The sequence below is a fragment of the Vitis riparia genome, unplaced genomic scaffold (assembly GCF_004353265.1).
Source record: "Vitis riparia cultivar Riparia Gloire de Montpellier isolate 1030 unplaced genomic scaffold, EGFV_Vit.rip_1.0 scaffold802_pilon_pilon, whole genome shotgun sequence".
Lineage (NCBI taxonomy): Eukaryota > Viridiplantae > Streptophyta > Magnoliopsida > Vitales > Vitaceae > Vitis > Vitis riparia.
In genome coordinates, this window is record NW_023269790.1 from 22,412 (window position 1) to 40,478 (window position 18,067).

Below are 18,067 nucleotides of genomic sequence, written 5' to 3' on the forward strand. Positions count from 1 at the left end.
AGAAACAAACATGTTATTATCATGGATTAGGTACAAAGAAAGATGAGAAATCCCCTTGCCCCAAGCACAATGACTACATAACTCAAGTCAAAAAGTAGGAAAAACCATCTACTCTAGATATTGTACGTCAACAATTTGGCATAGCCATCCATCAAACCTCCACCTCCCCTTATTTACCCAATATAGCACTATTGTAGAATCCCCTTCTACTAGAAAGTTGAAACTTTTTAGTCCTTCCATTAATGCTAAAATCTCCATCTCAAAGGCTACACTCGCTAAACATTCTTAGAGAATGCTTTCACTAATCTTCAATTATGATCCATAAGTGTTGCTCCAATTCCCAATTGTCCTAGGTTATCCAAAGAGCATGCATCAAAATTCAACTTCGCTCAACTCATCGGAGGAGGCATCCATATAAGGAATATCCCCTCAACCAACCTAGTAGATCTGCTTACCATATTCCAATCAAGCAGTATAATGCTCAAATGGGCGCCCACAAATGAAGCAATAGCAGAAGCCCAAAGAGAGGAGGATAAATAGATTACATCCCACATAACCTCCTAAGTATTCCATTTGTCCTAAAAAAATTCTCGCATTCCTCTCCCATCATATGGTTTAAAGTACCATGAGAATAGCAATACCCCATAGTGACTTCCCTTTAGGAAGACCTCCAAAACCCCGGCAAGCAATAGTCAACATCTCCACCACACTTTCTAGTGGAATCTAATCGATCCCTACAAGTCTAAACAACTTAATCCATAACGTCAGTGCCAGTGTTTTCAAAGGCATTTTCGAAATATGCCTCAGGGCGTGCCTTGAAGCAAGGTAGGTCCCAAATGCGCCAAGGCATTGTGAAAAAAGCATAACTCCCAAAAGCATTCACCTTTTGAATATAAGGCAAACATAAGGTGCACTTTGGTACATCCTTACCCAAACAGATTTCTAAGAAAATAACTTTTCAAGGCTTGATCCAATTGCTCTTCATTGTTGAAAGACTTTCGATTCCTTTCTTTCCATATAGTCCAAAAGATGCACAATGGAGTTGCTCTCTAAACCTTCTTACATCTTTTACCCATAAAGAGAAAAAAGATGATATGAAAACCAAAGTAATACAAGAATCTCTCGACCTTGGCACTTTATAAAGGCTTGGAAATTACACAAAAAGGGTGGTCACCCCACCAAATATCTTCCCACAATCGAATTTTAGTGCCATCACCCACTGAATAGTGAATGAAGTGAGAGAAGACAAGGAAGACTTGAGTGATGGACTTCCAAGGACATCAATGAGGTCATCTCAAGGTGTCTCACTTACTTTTCACTGATGATACTTTGGTTTTCTGTGGGCTTCCAAGGATCAATTGTAGTATTTAAGTTGGATTTTAATGTGGTTTGAGGCCATGTCGGGGTTGAGAATTAATTTGGACAAAAGTGAGCTAACTCTAGTGGGTAGTGTGGAAAATGCGAAGTCTTTGGCTGCAGATCTTGGGTGTAAGGTTGGAAGTCTTACGTCCACTTATTTGGGTTTGCCATTAGGTGCGCCTCTTAGATCGGTGGCTGTCTGGGATGGAGTGAAGGAGAGAATGCGGAAGAAATTGGCTAGATGGAAGAGCCGATACATCTCCAAAGGAGGAAGGATCACTTTGATTCGGAGTACTTTGGCGAGTATGCCCATTTACTACATGTCTATGCTCTCTATGCCCAGAAAGGTCAGATTAAGGTTAGAGCAGATTCAGAGGGATTTTTTGTGGGAAGGTGGGGCCCTTGAGCGGAAACCTCATCTTGTTCGGTGGGGTTTGGTTTGCCTAGATAAGAGCAAAGGGGGTTTGGGGGTAAAGTGTCTTCCTACCCTCAATAAGGCACTTTTGTGTACATGGAGCTGGAGATTTGCAATTGAGAGAGGCTTTTTGGAATCAATTGATTAGGGGAAAGTATGGGTAGGAGTAAGGGGGTTGGTGTTTTAAGGAAGTGAGGAGTGGGTATGGTGTGGGGTTGTAGAAAACTCTTAGGAAGGAATGGAGTGTTGTAAGCAGTAGCCTCTTTTTTGTAGTGAGAAATGGGAAAAGGGCGAAATTCTAGAAAAATAAATGGTGTGGGGATGAACCTCTTTGTGTTTCTTTTCCCTCTTTATTTGCTTTGGCTATCTTCAAGGATGCTTGAGTCAAAGATGTGTGGTGTTCCAATGAGGGTGGGGGGAGTTGGAGCCTGCTTTTCTCCAGACCGTTTAATGATTGGGAGATGGATGAGGTATGCAGATTCTTTTTGGGCCTTAATGGGAAGAGAGTCCAGCAAGCAGTGGAAGATAGGGTGATTTGGAGAGAGACTAAATGTGGGAAGTTTTCTATTAAGTCTCTCTACAAATCATTAGTTTCAGGCCCTCCAGCCCCCTTCGTCGGCCATTTGGAAAGTTTACGCGCAGCCTAGAGTGAGTTTTTTTGGGTGGGAAGCAACATGGAGAAAGGCTCTTACCTTGGATCAACTTCAAAAGAGAGGATGATCTTTAGCGAACAGATGTTACCTTTGTCAAAGGCACAAAAAATCAATAGATCACATTCTCCTCCACTGTGACAAGGCAAAGACTCTTTGGACGTTGCTTTGCTCTCTTTTCGGGGTGCAGTGGGTGCTGCCAGCCACTATTAAGGCAACGCTTCTGGGTTGGGACGGGTCTTTTGTGGGAAAAAAAAGGAAGGGTGTTTGGAGAGCAAGTCCTTTGTGTCTTTTTTGGACGGTTTGGAAGGCAAGGAACAAAATTGCCTTTGAGGAAGAAGAGTTGTCTATCCAAAGACTTAAGAATTCTTTTATATATTTCCTTTGGTCGGAGACGAAACTGTTTATAAAAGATGGTCCTTCGACTTTATCAATGAACCGTAGATGAATCACCCTCGTTCTCCTTCTACCCACAAAAAATCCCTCAAAGATACCACATTACTCCACTCCGAGCATTAATCTACTAAACACGCCCACCACAATAATAAAGAGAAAAAGAGAAAACCCATCACCCTATCTTAAATCCCTTTAAGCCTTAATCCATCCTTTAGCACACCCGTTTATTAATATTAAAAAACTTAAGATGATAAACAACCACGAATCCAAGATCTCCATCTTTGTCTAGAGCATTTTCTTTCTAAAGCATGATCTACAAACTCCCAATCCACATGATTATAAACTTTTTCAAAGTCAATCTTAAAGGTAAAACCCCCTTCTCCCACATGTCTTTTCTCATCTACCCTACATTGCTACAAATATTGCATCCAAAATTTGTCTACCCTCAACAAAGGCTACCTGTAAAGGATGTGTGATTAAAGGTTGAATGTTGCTTCTCAAAACATCCAAGGTGGAATCTCAGCCACTTCATGAATTAGTGTCATTGTCTTTTGGAGCCATCCATTTCATAATATTTCAAACACCATGTTGGTAGTAGCTTTTCAGAAAACAGATTTATAGCAAGGGTTTTAGAATGTTTCTATTCTAGAATCCTGGATACTCCAAGCAACCCTTGTTGCCATAGAAGCTCAAGAAAATCTGGTTAATATGTCAACTAAATTTGTTGAGATGAGAAATACTAGTCTCTTCAATGGACAAGAACATATTTGGTAGATCTCTTGACGTGGGTAGGATGTCAATTAAAAGGCTGCTTCTATTATCATTCTAGCTTGAATGAAAAAGTGCCTTTATTGCATGCAAGTTGCACCTTATGTCAGTTACCACGTCTGAATAATCCATTCACTTGCATGGGTTATTGACAAAAGAAAGTTGGGAAAGGATTGCTTTGCGTTTTAGTAGATAATGGAAGGTTACAGAAACTCAAGGTTGAGTTTCCTCCAAATTAGGGGAAATTGATGAGAAGGAATCTTCAAGGTGTATTCAAGAAAAGGAAGAAAGGGAAGAAAAAGAAATCTTTCAGATTTTTAGTTCGTTTAGATTTATAATTAGTAAGTAATCGTTATTTGAGTCTCGTTTAGAATTTGGGAATTCATTTCATTAAAACTTTCTTCTTAAAGAAGTCTAGATATTTCTAAACTTTTTTTTTTTTTCAATAAAAGGTCCATTTTACTAATGTTTCTATGAGTCATTTTTACAATCTATAAAATCTTCTTTGTTAAAAACTCTTATTACAAGAAGTTCCTACAAAGATTTAAGTTTTTAATTCTAAAAGGGAAATTTTCTATTTTCTTTAATCTATTATTTAGAAGATTTAAGATCTTTACAAAAGAAATATTCTATTAAGTTTCTATATAGGTTAGATTTCCTTTTTTGTAGTTTTATCGAGTTTTTCTTCTTAATACCTTATCTAGTCCACCTATTTGATTATAGACAACCACCCTAGGATTGTCCTACATTATTTTGTTGATTTTGTAACCACATTCAATCATGCAATTACTCTTACTCTTTATAATACAGTTTTAACTTATTTTATATGTGTGTGTACATATATAGAGGGAGGGAGGGAGGGGGAGAGAGAGAGAGAGAGAGGGAGGTAGAATCTCTATCCTTCCCTATGCATGCTAATGCCTTGGTAACAAAATGTTTGTGTCTGATCAAAAAGTGAGTGAGGACATGAGTCTTTCAAGGTCCTCAATCTCCACATTAGTGAAGTTACGACAGAAGTTAAGGTTCCAAGAAAAAAAAGTGTTATTAATGTCCTCAATCTACATAAGGTTACTATTGCACTCCAGCAATCTTCTACCACAAAGAAGGATGAAATAGAGATATTCTTCATTCTAAGCCTCAACTACTAGGGCTTCGCTGCACAAATATTCTCTCACCATTCAACTATATTGTGGGTCATATGATCCTTATCCCCTTCTACTTGCTTATGGCACCTTCACCTTGAGTCAAATCACCTATTATGGGTGCATTCCTAAACATTGTCAAACATGAAGGAACCATGCTGGTTTCTTTCATCTTGTCCTCAGTTGGCGCCACATCAAACAAATGCAACCGTTTCTTATTCTACCTTTTATCACCTCTCATATATCACTTGTATTATCACTCAACCACCTTAACATCCACATTTCACCTACAAATATATTTTGAAAATATTTCTTTATTTACCAACATTTTAAGTCACACTGCAAAGATGGCCTTATCGGGTAGCCATCCCATAAAATTTTTCCTTCAATTTACAGGGTATTTTAAAATAACACAACAATGTAGAAGCCATCATGCCTAGATTTTATAGAAAATGTGGACTTTCTCCCTTTCATCCAATACGCCTTTGTTCTATAGATGATGTATTTCCCCTCATGGATAATGAACTAAATAATCAAGAAAACAATAATGCTCATTTCCAGGAATCTCCAAGTATCAACTTTCAGTAATCCTTCATTTTTTTTCTTACAAGATAAATCTTTTGTTTTTATTCCCAGTATTATAAAATGCCTAAGGTTTAATGGAGGTAAAACAAAAACTCAATCTCAAAAGACCCCTTTGCAAGTGCTTAGGAACACATTATTTACCATTTCATAACAGTTTAAAACAAGTAATGCTAGAGAGAATTGTTACCTTGACTTCATATGCAGAAATAGTACTGCGTATCATTCCTGCAACTTCATCAAGAGAATGACTAGAATACTTCCCATCTCCAACTTTTTCCTCAGTTTTACTTGCAGAAGTATTAATATTTGATTCCGCAGAAACTTGGGAAGACTGAAATGGAAGAAGAAACACATTCAAAATGAAGGCAATACTTGACCTTATACAAAAGAAATAAATATTTTCTTTTTTTAAATGCAGATATTCTAATCATAGTTTATCTCATATCTCATACTGGAAAATATAATTTCATTGTCGTTTGTATCTCATAGAATTTATATGGAAAATAAATTGCTCAGCATACCTTAGCAAACTTCCCACTGAAAACAGAAAGTGCTACTTTCCAGAAAGCTGGTATGTGATGGATAAGAACAGCAGTTAGCCTGCGGATATACTTTCCTCTAAGAGCATCAACTTCTTCACTTGTCAAGCCTACTTGTGGTGAATCTACCAGCAGATTGGTGTTTCCAGGAGTCAGAGAATAGTCCACCTCTGACTGATGCAGAAACATGAGAGCAAAGGTAAATTTCATTATTCACTACCAGCCTTTGGTTAGTTCTCATATCATTACAAGATGATCTTTCTTAATGATTGCACTTACAGATTGATTTGAATCTTGTTGAATTTGCCTCCACTTTGCATCAGAAAGAGCTCTTTCACGAATCTCATCATGCAAAGTTTCCATCCTTGATTCATGATCTAAGGTGCATTTTTCAAGCAAACCTCGAATTCTATGATTCTGTCAAAGAGATAAACATGATGAACTCAACAACTTTACCTTCAAATCATTATACCAAGGGGGGATTTTCACCAGAAGAGGTTAAGCCTTATCTGTTGAGAAAAACTTTTAACTTTCATTTAGAAATGGCAGGTATTTAGTCGTTAGTAGAGTTAGAAGGTGAAGATGGTATTCAATCTCAAAAAGAGAACTGAACCTAGATCAGTGGTATTAGCTCCAACAGATATTACCAGTCAAGCTGCTGAATTCCTCAAAACTTGATGAATATGTTGAGTATAATAAAAACAAATCTAATACCACATTAATTATTGGGTTCCCTGGAAGCAAATCAGTAGCACAACCTAGATGAGACTTTGCTAACCTGTATATTTAAATAATGCCATACAGGATCTGACTCAGGTTCGAGCTCCAGCAACAACCTCACAGTGTTTTCAAGCTACATAACGCATAAAATTTATTAGTAATAGAACAAAAATAGAGGCCGTAACTAGCTAGATAGCCACCTTTCAATATTAAAAATAATATAGGGACAGTGCTCTATACCAAGCAATGCATGGCTGATGGTATGTGCAGGCACATGCTTATAATTCATGAACACATGGTCAAAATTTTAAGACAAAAAAATAGAAGGGCCTTCAAATTCCTATCAAAGAAAAAAATAAAAGGACCTTCTAAATGACAATGTAGCAGAGTAACTATGAAGTAACCATGGCCATGAACTTGTATTCTGTTGTTCATGTTCCTTAATTTGTACTGGGTAAAACTAGTTTGTCCTCACATATAGGCACAATATCAGGTAACTACTATTCATTGTGTACTATTTTCATCCTTTAACCACTTTCAAAATATAAACCTAAATAAAAACAGGAATTCCTCAATTTCTAAATTTTAACCATAATCACTCAAGAAGAGAGGGATTTTTTAAATAGGTGGAGGAGAGAGATTAAGAACACTTTTATGACTTCCTGTTCAGCATATAGCATACTGTTCAAAGATACAAAATAACTTTATGAATCAATATTTAAAATAATAATAATAACAATCATCTTACATCAGTTAGGTCAATTTGTGGATCTTCCATTGACTTGTAAAGCATGCCTTTGAACTCATGCATTACTTTTTCAACCTCCTCGAGAACACGTTTTAATATTTCCACCTGAAAATGAATTATCACCATATAATTAAGTAGGAACATAGGAAACAAGGGTCAATGGTATTTTTTCTACTCAACTACTTCAGATCAACTGTCATTCCATATGAGTCTCAATAAGAAACATTCAAAATGATATCAAAGCATATTACAAATAATCCAATAAACCAGACAAACCTAAATATCTCAAGAAACAATTGCTGTTTCTGACATGGATCTTTGGGATAAGAGAAGAATTTTATTCTTTTTTCTTTTTCTTTTTTTCTGATAAGCACAAAGAAAATATATATGCATATATATATATATATATATATATATAATGTATAAGGTATAAAAAGAGAAGCTACAAAGAGCTACAACAAGGACACACCAAAGTACAAAGGGTACCAAGCAAAAAATAGAAAAATAAAAGCGCAAATCCTTCTCAAGTCTACTTTGAACCTAATCAATCAACAAAATCCAACATAGACATAGATGACTTTCTTGTGCAATGTCCAACACAATCCAAAAAACTGCACATAAAAAAGGATCTGAGTGATCCTTCCGAAATTTCCACACTTCCAAATGCCCTCCAAATTCTCTCCTGCCAGATTGTTCAAAAAAAACACAAAGAGGCAGCTAACCACACTTTCTTCGCCTCTTCCCAACAAAGTGCCTGTTCCAGCTTAACAACATTGGTCTTATTGAAATCACCCAATCAAATCCCAAATAAAGAAAAATCCGCTACCACAAGATTCCGGCTAATATGCAATGTAAAAAAATGTGATCAACGGATTCTTCATCCCTTTTACACATATCACATCTGTTCATTAAGGACACTCTTCTCCTCTTCAACTAGTCCAAAGTCAATATTCCTCTCCACATGGCTTCCCATGAAAAAAATCATTCTTGTCAAAGATCTAAGAGTTCCAAGAACCTCTAGCTAGGAAAGACTCTGAATCCCCTGATGCAAAAAATGAGTAGAATGTTGTTACTAAGAACTTCTCACTCTTCGAATCTAACTAGGCCATCCTATCCTCAATGTCCTAAATCAACACTTGCTTTTGAAGTTTTTGCAAAAGGGCCTCCATCTTCGCTGCTCTCAATCATGGAACTCTCTAAGAAAGCATTGGCTTCAATGACCGGCTGCCCTCCTGCTCCCACATATATGCTACCTATTCATCTTTGGAGCTTGCTAAGGTGAATAGTGTGGGGAAAGATTCTCTTAGCAATGACTCACCATACCACCTATCGAACCAAACTTTCCTCTCCTCCCATCCCCACAATAAAGTGAATTCTCTTTTTAAAAGCCTCCCAATTTCTCCTAATGGCCTTCCACAGCCCTACTTTGAAACCTTCCCTTATCACCCCAGAACACTAACCTCCTCATTCCCCAAATTTCCCAATACTAATATGATTCGTGGGGACTCTTGTTCTAAGGCAAACCTCCAACCCTACTTGTCCAAGAGAGCAATATTGAGACCAAAAGGATTCTTGATGCCAAGATCCACTTCTTTTCTAGCCCTACACACTATTGACTCCTTGACCAAATGAGGATTTTTCTCTAGAGCTCCACCCCTCTACAGGAAGTCTCTTTCAATCTTTTCTAGCCTTAAGATTACCTTTCTCAAAATCACCAACAAGGGCATCCAATAGATCAGCAAGCTAGAACTAATTAGAGCGAGTCTTCCCCCTTCTAACAAACACTATCTCTTCTACATGGTCAACTTTTTTGAAATATCCCATCTATTACATCCCATACCGCTACTTATTTAAATTTGGCACCTATAGAAGTCCCAACTATCTAGAAGGAAGCCTCTCTATCTAACAACCAACTCAAACACCAACACTTCCAAATTATCCACCCTCCCAACCGAGATAAGGTCACTCTTCTCCAAATCAATTTTTGAGCCTAGAAAAATATTTAATGAAACTCAAAGAAATATAATAAACTATCATGGTGAAGGGGGAAATTAAATTCCTAATTTATTTGCTTTTTCTCTTTTTCTTTTCCCTTTTTTTTTTTTTTCTTTTTGGTCTTTAGGAGTGAATGATTAAAAGGGGAGTGGGGGACAAGAAGTCTTAGATTCCAGTGGAAAATAAAAACATTGCAACAAGGAAAGAATTTCTCTGAAAAACAACAACAGCTAAAAACAAATTAAATCGCTCTCAAAAATTGCAATATAACCTTTGACTAAACCTGTGAACTAACTTTACTCAGAGACCCACTAAAATAGGTGAGCTTTGTCTTTGGATTCAATAATCAAAACATTAGAGATGCCACTCTCAAAAGTAGCATTTTCCCAATCCCTGTGCTCCAGTGAAGAAGGAAAAACCTTTCAGAGCATCTTCCCTTTGGATCCAAAGCCTTAATGCACACCATCCAGGAAGAGCTCATGTACAGATCCTATAATGCCCATGGAAACCCAAACCAAGAGTAAACATGGGACCATAAAAAATAGCAAACTAACAATGAAGTGACGTAGAGGGCTGTGTGTGTATTGTCTGAGTGCATTAGTTAGTTTGGTCATAAAGAACATGCACATATATGGATATAAATACACAGATGATAGAGCATCCTACTGCCCACAGACATGCACACACATTTGTTTTCGTGTGGATGGGTGTGCATGCACATGTGCATGAGTGCATTGATGAAGAGCATCATTAGTAAGGCCAGCCTCCATGTTGAGTTGGGGGAAAAGAACCCTCTGATCCAGAAAAGGCACCCAAGAAGAAAATGAAAAAAGGAACTCCTAGGTTACAGTTACTATGCCACAAGAGATGCTATCCAGCTACATGTAATAAGGAAAGTTAGAAAATAAAGATGTCATATGATATAGCAGTGTGACTATACACACCCACATAAATGCAGATAATTAAATTTAAAAAAAAGGAAAACATCTGAAATTGGTCACATTCAGCCCAATGGCCAATTAACCACATTTTTCTTCATCATTTTATGATAAAAATAAAAATTAAATACAATCATTCATATAACATCTATCAACCACATAACCTCCACTTTTTAGAATTAAAGAACATATCCTTAATTACAAGTAACCATATTAAACTTTTCTTTTTCTCCTTGTAGTTATAAATTTCTGCCTAGGTAAATGTGTCATGATTCTAAGTGAAGATTCAAGAAATTACAACTTATAAGTTATAACCATGCACAAATAGATGCAATCACCCAGTGGTACCATAAAAAACCTGTTACCTTATGTAATTGTTTATAAGATCAGATCCAGATCCAGATCCCAGGATGGATTCTTTAAGAAGAAAAAGAATTATGACAATTTGATATTTTAATGCATGAATAATGTTAATAGAGACTATAATAAAGGCATGTTCACAGATATTTCATAAACATTTTCAGCACTACATCCTTCTGATTGTGAAATGATAAATAGAGTTCCATGGAGTAAGTGAAGATGAGAAAATGTGACACATAACAAGGATGAAGAACTATGTAAGAGAACATTGGTACAAAGCCACCTTGAGTTGCAAAGATATCTAAGAGTTAATTCAACAAATAGTGCACATGATGCTTCAAAATAAAACAGCATATGATCTTACAAAAAATAGATAGAATGAAATAAGAAGCAGTTCAATATGAATTCCAGTACATGAGAAGGCAGAGCGATTGACTTCGCTTTCCTGTATTCCCTAACCGCCAGGTCATATTCACCCTTACTAATACTCCCACGAATTGAACTAGGCAAGTTGAATAGCGTTCGGAATCTTTGAAGCATTCCTTGCACAGATCTGATCTTCTCAGTTTGAGCCTACAACAGCATAGTTGAAAAAATAAATGAAACAAATTGATCCACATAGCATATCTATACAATTACAACAAATCCAACAATTAAACAGGCCTGAACTTCCAACAAATCCAAAATGTAAATCACACCAACCTGTCTCTCAAATAGAGGCTCAAAGGCACGATTAGCCAGAGAGCTGACTCCCTGAATACAATTAAACAAGTGAGAAGTTCCTGAACCTTCAGGGTCTTCTTCAATCCTTTTCAATTTTGTCTGTATATCTATACAAAATTACAAATAAATAAAATTTTAGTGGGGAAGAGAACCCTCATAATTAAGCAACACATAATTATAGTCCACAACTAGAAGACTGACAAGCTTTACACAGAAAGAGCAATGGTGTAAGAAAATGTCAACCCAAAAGGCTCAAGCTTACAGGCAGCAATCAATGAGAGTGCCAGAAATCTATGCAAGATGAGAAGGTGGCATACCATCTATGGTAGTTTTGCATGAGACAAAGCAATCAAAATTTTCTTTAACCAATTGTTTTTTTTGTTGAGTCCGTCCTTTGAGATCTGTTTTTAAAGCAAGAGCACCAGCCTCTAGGTCCGCAGCACTTGTTTCTTGGTGTATCCGGGATAAAAACATCTTTGCATCAAATTTCTCGGAGAAATACAACAACTTTTCTGCAAAAATTACATACAAGTGTGGTTAACCATGATAATTGTAAAAAAGTAAAAAATAAAAAACAGCAAAAAATACCACCTTAAAATATTAATCCCTACGTTATGCAAAATTTAAATTTACAAACATTCAGGAGTTGACCATAGGGATTCCAAAAAAACCCATGTCTTCATAGATTTGGAAATTAGGAACCTTGAAAGACTTATGTCTTCACTCACCCTAGTTCACTTGTCCCCTTCTCTCCAAGACACAAGAGCTTGGTCTCTTTCTTCTTCGGGTTTATTCTTAATAAAATCTTTCTTTTTGGCCTTGTCCAATTTATCAATTCTAGTTCCATTGTTTCTAGCCAAATTTGTATGGAAATCTGAATTTTCATCTAAGCTCAAGGCCTTTACATGGTTAGTGGCACACAAGAAGGTGAACATCAATGACATGCTACAATTGAGAAAACAATACAAATCTCTTAGTCCTAATTGGAGCATCTAATGTATGTGGAGTAGAGAATCAATTGATCATATTTTTCTACATTGTTTGATAACTCTAGGATTATGGCACAAGCCAAAATGGATTGGATTCCACCCAAGAGCATATGTGACATGATGGTAATATCTTTTAAAGGTTTAGGGAGTTCTGTTAGAGGCAAGGTCATATGGAAAATCACTCATCTCACTTTGCCTTTCATCGTGAGGCAAGAGAGAAATGCTAGGATCTTTGAGGAAAAATGAAGGATAGTAGAGACGTTGTGGGATTTACTTCACTTTTATTCCTCGGCCTCTTGTAATACTGCATTTAAAGGCACTTCTCTCACTGTTATTCAATTTAACTGGCGTTTGATTTGTATTTTACTTGTTTTGATAATAAGATTTTACTAAAAATCTAAAGCAACTAGTAAACAAATAGACACCATGCGTTCATAATTTACATCATCCATGCCACCAGACCCACACTTTAACAACCTCCTACAAGTTTCTTAAAACTTACAATCCATAAAACATCTAAATAAAGCTCTTACAAGTCACATCATCAATCTTATCTACTAACTTCCAAGATGAATCTTCAAAATGCGCCCACTCCTCTCTTCTAACACTTCCATTGAGACAATATAACATAATTCATGACCACAAATAGCAAAGGAGTAAGAAAACATTTTAGGTTAGGGAGTCACAACCTATACATGAATGAACTATGCACATAAATCACCAACTGAGGATTGGGAAACATGTTTAACGTAAGTGTTTTATAACTTTCACTTGAGTCAGAGAAAGAGGACAAGAAAGAGCTCACTAAAGATTCTCAGTTTACAGTATATTGCAAACGCATTTAACAAAACATTACAGTTTAGCATGTGAAAAAACATGGTTCAACTTTTATGGAAAGAAGAGTACATCCACTATCTATCCAACCTTTTTAATATGAAACTAAAAATATTATTTATACAGGACCAGGAATATATGCCCTAAGGTATGACTCTAGTGACAAGAGATTGGAAATGAGGATGGAGAAGTTCCAGGTTTGATTCCATGCATCAAGAAAAAGATTCCCAAACAAAATAAATTAAACAGAAAGTAGAAAGAAGGATAAAGTGACTCTCTTAGGGTGGAATAGATCCTTTGTGGGTAGAAGATGCAAGAAGGATTGCAGAGAAGCTCTGTTGTAAATCTTTTGGGCTATTTGAAAAGAAAGGAATCAAAGATCATTTGTGAATGAGGAGTAATCAGATCAAGTTTTGAAAAGTTCTTTTCTTAGACATTTGTTTTTGTGGATGAAGGTGTACATAGATATAGGTTTTGTCTTTAAATGATGTTGTAGATTTGTTGGGTTCTTGCTAAGAGAGAGGGTTGTTTATTGTGTTCTCTCTTTTTACTTGCATCTTTTGGTGCTTATTGTATACCTCCTGTGTACTATGATGTGCCATCTCTTTGGCGCTTGTTTATTTTTTTTATAGGTAAAAAAGGATATATTAAGGCACTTGCAAAAAGGCGCAAAAAAGTATACACGGAGCATACAAATTAGGCCCACAAGCAAGCCATAGAAGGAAAAGAGGAAAAAAAACCCACCACCCTAACAACAAGCAGTCCTAACCAACAAAGGTTAGAAACAGTAACAACGCTAACAGAAAGGCTAAACAACATAAAAACCCTAAATCCAGAAGCAACCTCTTCCCTCAAACCCCAGCACCACTCCCCCTTCCCCTAGCAATGAACAGAGAGCTATTATAGTTAACCGAATACTCTAGCTTTCGAATTTCCCTCTTGAAACGGGAAGAAGACCTTTTCTTACCCCTTGACACCCTCACATCACGACCTTTTCTTGATTCCATTTTTCTAACAAGAGCACAAATTTTCTTCTCAAAGCCCGCAACTGGCATCCCCAAACAATTAGTGAACTTAACAAAGCCATTGGGATGGCTATTAAAATCCTCCTCCTCCAACGCACAACCGAAGTCCACATCCCTTGAAAGTTCCAACTCCTTGTCCCTGGCTACCACCTCCATACCAGAGGGATCCTTCACAGCCTTCCCTGAGAGTTCCAGCAAGCCACCATCCTGCAGCATCATTTTCAGCAGCTGACATCTAGGGCTTCGAGGACCCAAGGAGACGAGAGTGGCAACTCCTCTTTGGCGCTTGTTTATAATATCAAATATATATATATATAAGTTGGACAACTGTCTAGGGGGTTGATAGTTGCCTGCAAACACAACATTAGAAGGAGCTTCCTATAGGATTCAACCTGTCTGTATAGATCCTAGTGTTCCTTGCCATTCAAACACTTGCAAAGGCATAAAGGCACACTATGAAATCATTTCACTTCCATCCTTATTACTATGACCCCAAAACAAGATGATCAATGTGATTTGAACAGCTTCCAAGTCTACCCTAAGACTCTTAACAATGAAAAAACTCTACCAAAGGCCAAGATATTGAACAGCATAAGAAAAGGAGCCTAATAGACAACTTACTGACAAGTATAAGACAACTCTTGTAATAAAAATACATAATTCACTGATATGAATTTATAAGTAAATAAAGTATGACAATCTTTCCAAAATTTATAAAAGCTAAGAATCTTTCCAAAATTTATAAAAGCTAAGAATCTTTCCAAAATTTATAAAAGCTGATCAACAACAAAGAAAAGCAAATGAACCACTCAAAAGGTAAAAGCTAAAAAGATTCACAACCCATAAGGCAAAAAACTCCCTCTTGGCTAATTGATCTACAACATATGATTAGCTAAATAAGTAGCAAGGGAAAGAGGAACCAAAGGTACTACCAACATCTAAAACTTGGCAAACCCTCTCATCATACTTCCATAGACATCTTTTCATTTTAGACATTCATGAAATCACCACAGCAGACTCCCCTTCCAACCAAAAGATTAAAGCCATGCAGCAAGTGCTCCAAAAGTGCTAAAATCTTTATCTCAAAGGTCAAACTTTCTCCACCAGTTTAGAAAAGGCTTTCAACACTATACTATGATGATCTTTTATTGCACCTCCAATTCCTAGCTAATTTAGGTTACCTAAAGTACCTCCATCAAATTTAACATAATAAAACCCATCAGAGGAGAATATACACTAGATGCAACTTCCCACCTAAACCTATTCTAACCAAGCTATAAATGCTCAAAAGAATGCTCACAAACTATGCAACAGCTATACTTTATGGACATGTGTGTATTTGTGGTTGTTCAGGATGGGGCCCCTCTAAAGATCCTAATTAATATAGATGCTGTGAACAATTTCAAATTCTCATCTTGGGGGGGGTGGTGGAAAAGAATTTAAAGCCAATCCCATCCAATGACTATCAACTCTCCCCTAAAGCTGCAGTAGAGTAGTAAAAATTTTCCAAAAAAAATGAAAGAGAGAGAGAAAAGAATGCTCACCATTGAGATATCTTGGGAACAGTTCTAGGAGGGGAATTACTAGATATTGAAGAATTTAGAAAGGAGCTCCTTTTAATCTTGAAAAAAAGGAACAAAGGATGGGAAATGAGTAGTAAAAAGAATGATTCCTCCCCATTGTCATGCAAACCATGCTTGCTCTCAATAGCAGAATCCCCAAAAGAGGCATTTGTTCCCACTAAATATTCATAAACACTTATCAATGAGCAAGTTATTTCTTAAAGAAATTCCTCCCAAATCTATCCCACACTTAGATCTTGGCCAACACACAGTCCCCCACAAAACAAGAAGGCTCTAAATTTATGCCAAAACCACAGAAAATCACTCTTGATCCTCTCAATTCCAAATGTTACACTAAATATGGATCAGAAGTATGTGGGCCACGCAAGGCTGAAATATATTACCCCTACCTCTTCCCAAAGTAAAGTAGGTTTTCTTCCAACTATTAAGATGGTTAAACTCTTTTTCCACTACAGGGCCGGTAACCATGTAGCACTAGCCTTGCTCTCTTAAATGAAGATCATGGTAATTCAGAGACCACCTCTCCTTTGTTGAAAGGAAATGGAAAAAAGTGTGGGGAGCAGCCCCTTTGTGCCTCTTTTGAACAATTTGGAAGGAGAGAAATCGAAGATTATTTGATAACGAGGAATTGATATATAGTTGAAGGCTCAATGTCCTTATTTGACTTCATTAATTGGTTGGGTTCTTATTCAAGGAGGGATTAGTTTTTTTTTTTTTTTTTTCCCTTATCCTTTTTTGACACCTTTTGGCAATCCTTGTATACATCCTATGTACTTTGGTGTGCTCTTTTTGGTGCTTTATTAATATTATATTCATTTACCTATTAAAAAAAAGGGTAATTCAAAGACCACCTATTAATCCCACAACTAATAGAACTTTTCAGCCACTAGAGTCTATCCTGGCAAATATTAACCCCTGATAAGGCACTTTTATCAAGGTTATTTTAGAGACCAAGGATCATCCCAAAGTCTTCAAGAATAAGCTGGAAGTTGGAAATTTCTCATCTTTGAAGGTGGAGAAAATGATTAAATGTTCTGCAACCTACAGTTAAATAATCCAGACTTAATCCATAGCTACGTCAAAAGACTTCCACTAAACCTAAATCTTCAACCTACTAATCCCAAATCTACGAGAACTTTCCAGTCTCTCAAGTCTATCTCAACTCCCAAGAAGGCATCCTCATCAATGTTAATCTTGAGAGCAAGGATCATCCCAAAGGGCTCAAGAATAAGCTTAAGTTGGAAATTTTCTCAACCTTGAGGATGGAGAAAATGATTACATTTTCCGGATACCAGAGGTAAGAAATTTAATCTTCACCCACCTCAAAGGCTTCCAGAAAACCAAAATCTTCAACCCTACTTATCATCCTACCAAGAATGGTGGCCTGACTGGTTTTCTGTTCTTGAGATCTGTAAGTGTTGCATAAAGAAATGTTGGATTTGTTACCAGGTAGTGACTTGGGTCAAAAACAAAAATAATAGAGATGTATGGATAGGTGGCAAGCATTTTTGTGTATCCCTCCACTTGGTATGGTCTTTTAGTGCCCTTATATACACCATGTATACTTCAGTGCGCTCATTTGTTAGGAGCTATTAATACAAGGGATATTTACCTATCAGGAGAAAAAAAACAAAATGGATAGATGACATGCATGCTTTTTTGGGGGGGCAAAAAGGAAGAAAGCATATGAGATTTTTCTAGGAAGCCTCCCTCATTGAAACTGAAAATTGATGCATAAATTTTTTTATTTGCCCTCATGAGGGTTTTGGGACTGGAACTTCAATTGTTTATTTTTAGACTCCTTGAGGTTTTAATTTTGCTTCCCTTTTCAAGTGTATAACACATAATATACAAGGAATAAGGCGCCTATCAAAAAAAATCTACAAGGAATAGGGCTCTTCCCCTTGGTTGTTGATGAAATTTACTCATCAATAAAAAAGGGTTTATACACAGATCAGTAACTTAACACAAATTTGCACCCAGGAGCTCAAAATTTTATTTGTAAGCAATGATAGCATTATACAAAAAGTGGAAGAACCGTAGACACAGAAAATGCTGCTCTCAACCTAATAAAATAATACAATGATTTCATAATCTGCATCAGCAGAATGGAGGAAAAAAATACCACGAAGGACAGCATCGGGATAATCCTTAGAAACCTTGGTTGGAGAGCTTTCTGAAGCCTCAGTGATTAACTTTAATGATTTATTGTCTATTATCCTGTCAATACAACAGAAACTCATGTTAAGGGAAAGAATAATAAAGAAGGAAAATTTTAAGAAAAAACAACAGCATATA

General features: G+C 36.6%; 1 protein-coding gene across 1 annotated transcript in view; it reads right to left on the reverse strand.

Moving 5' to 3' along the window:
- The window catches only part of LOC117910648 (exocyst complex component SEC5A-like), a 43,792-nt gene that overhangs the window by 16,076 nt on the left and 9,649 nt on the right, over positions 1 to 18,067 (reverse strand). The window contains exons 3-11 of the mRNA XM_034824757.1: positions 17,895 to 17,989; positions 11,656 to 11,850; positions 11,318 to 11,445; positions 11,030 to 11,188; positions 7,323 to 7,427; positions 6,633 to 6,707; positions 6,134 to 6,271; positions 5,837 to 6,028; positions 5,503 to 5,646 (exon numbers count right to left, since the gene is read on the reverse strand). Of these exons, the coding sequence (XP_034680648.1) occupies positions 5,503 to 5,646; positions 5,837 to 6,028; positions 6,134 to 6,271; positions 6,633 to 6,707; positions 7,323 to 7,427; positions 11,030 to 11,188; positions 11,318 to 11,445; positions 11,656 to 11,850; positions 17,895 to 17,989 (1,231 nt within the window). The remainder of the gene's footprint in view (positions 1 to 5,502; positions 5,647 to 5,836; positions 6,029 to 6,133; positions 6,272 to 6,632; positions 6,708 to 7,322; positions 7,428 to 11,029; positions 11,189 to 11,317; positions 11,446 to 11,655; positions 11,851 to 17,894; positions 17,990 to 18,067) is intronic.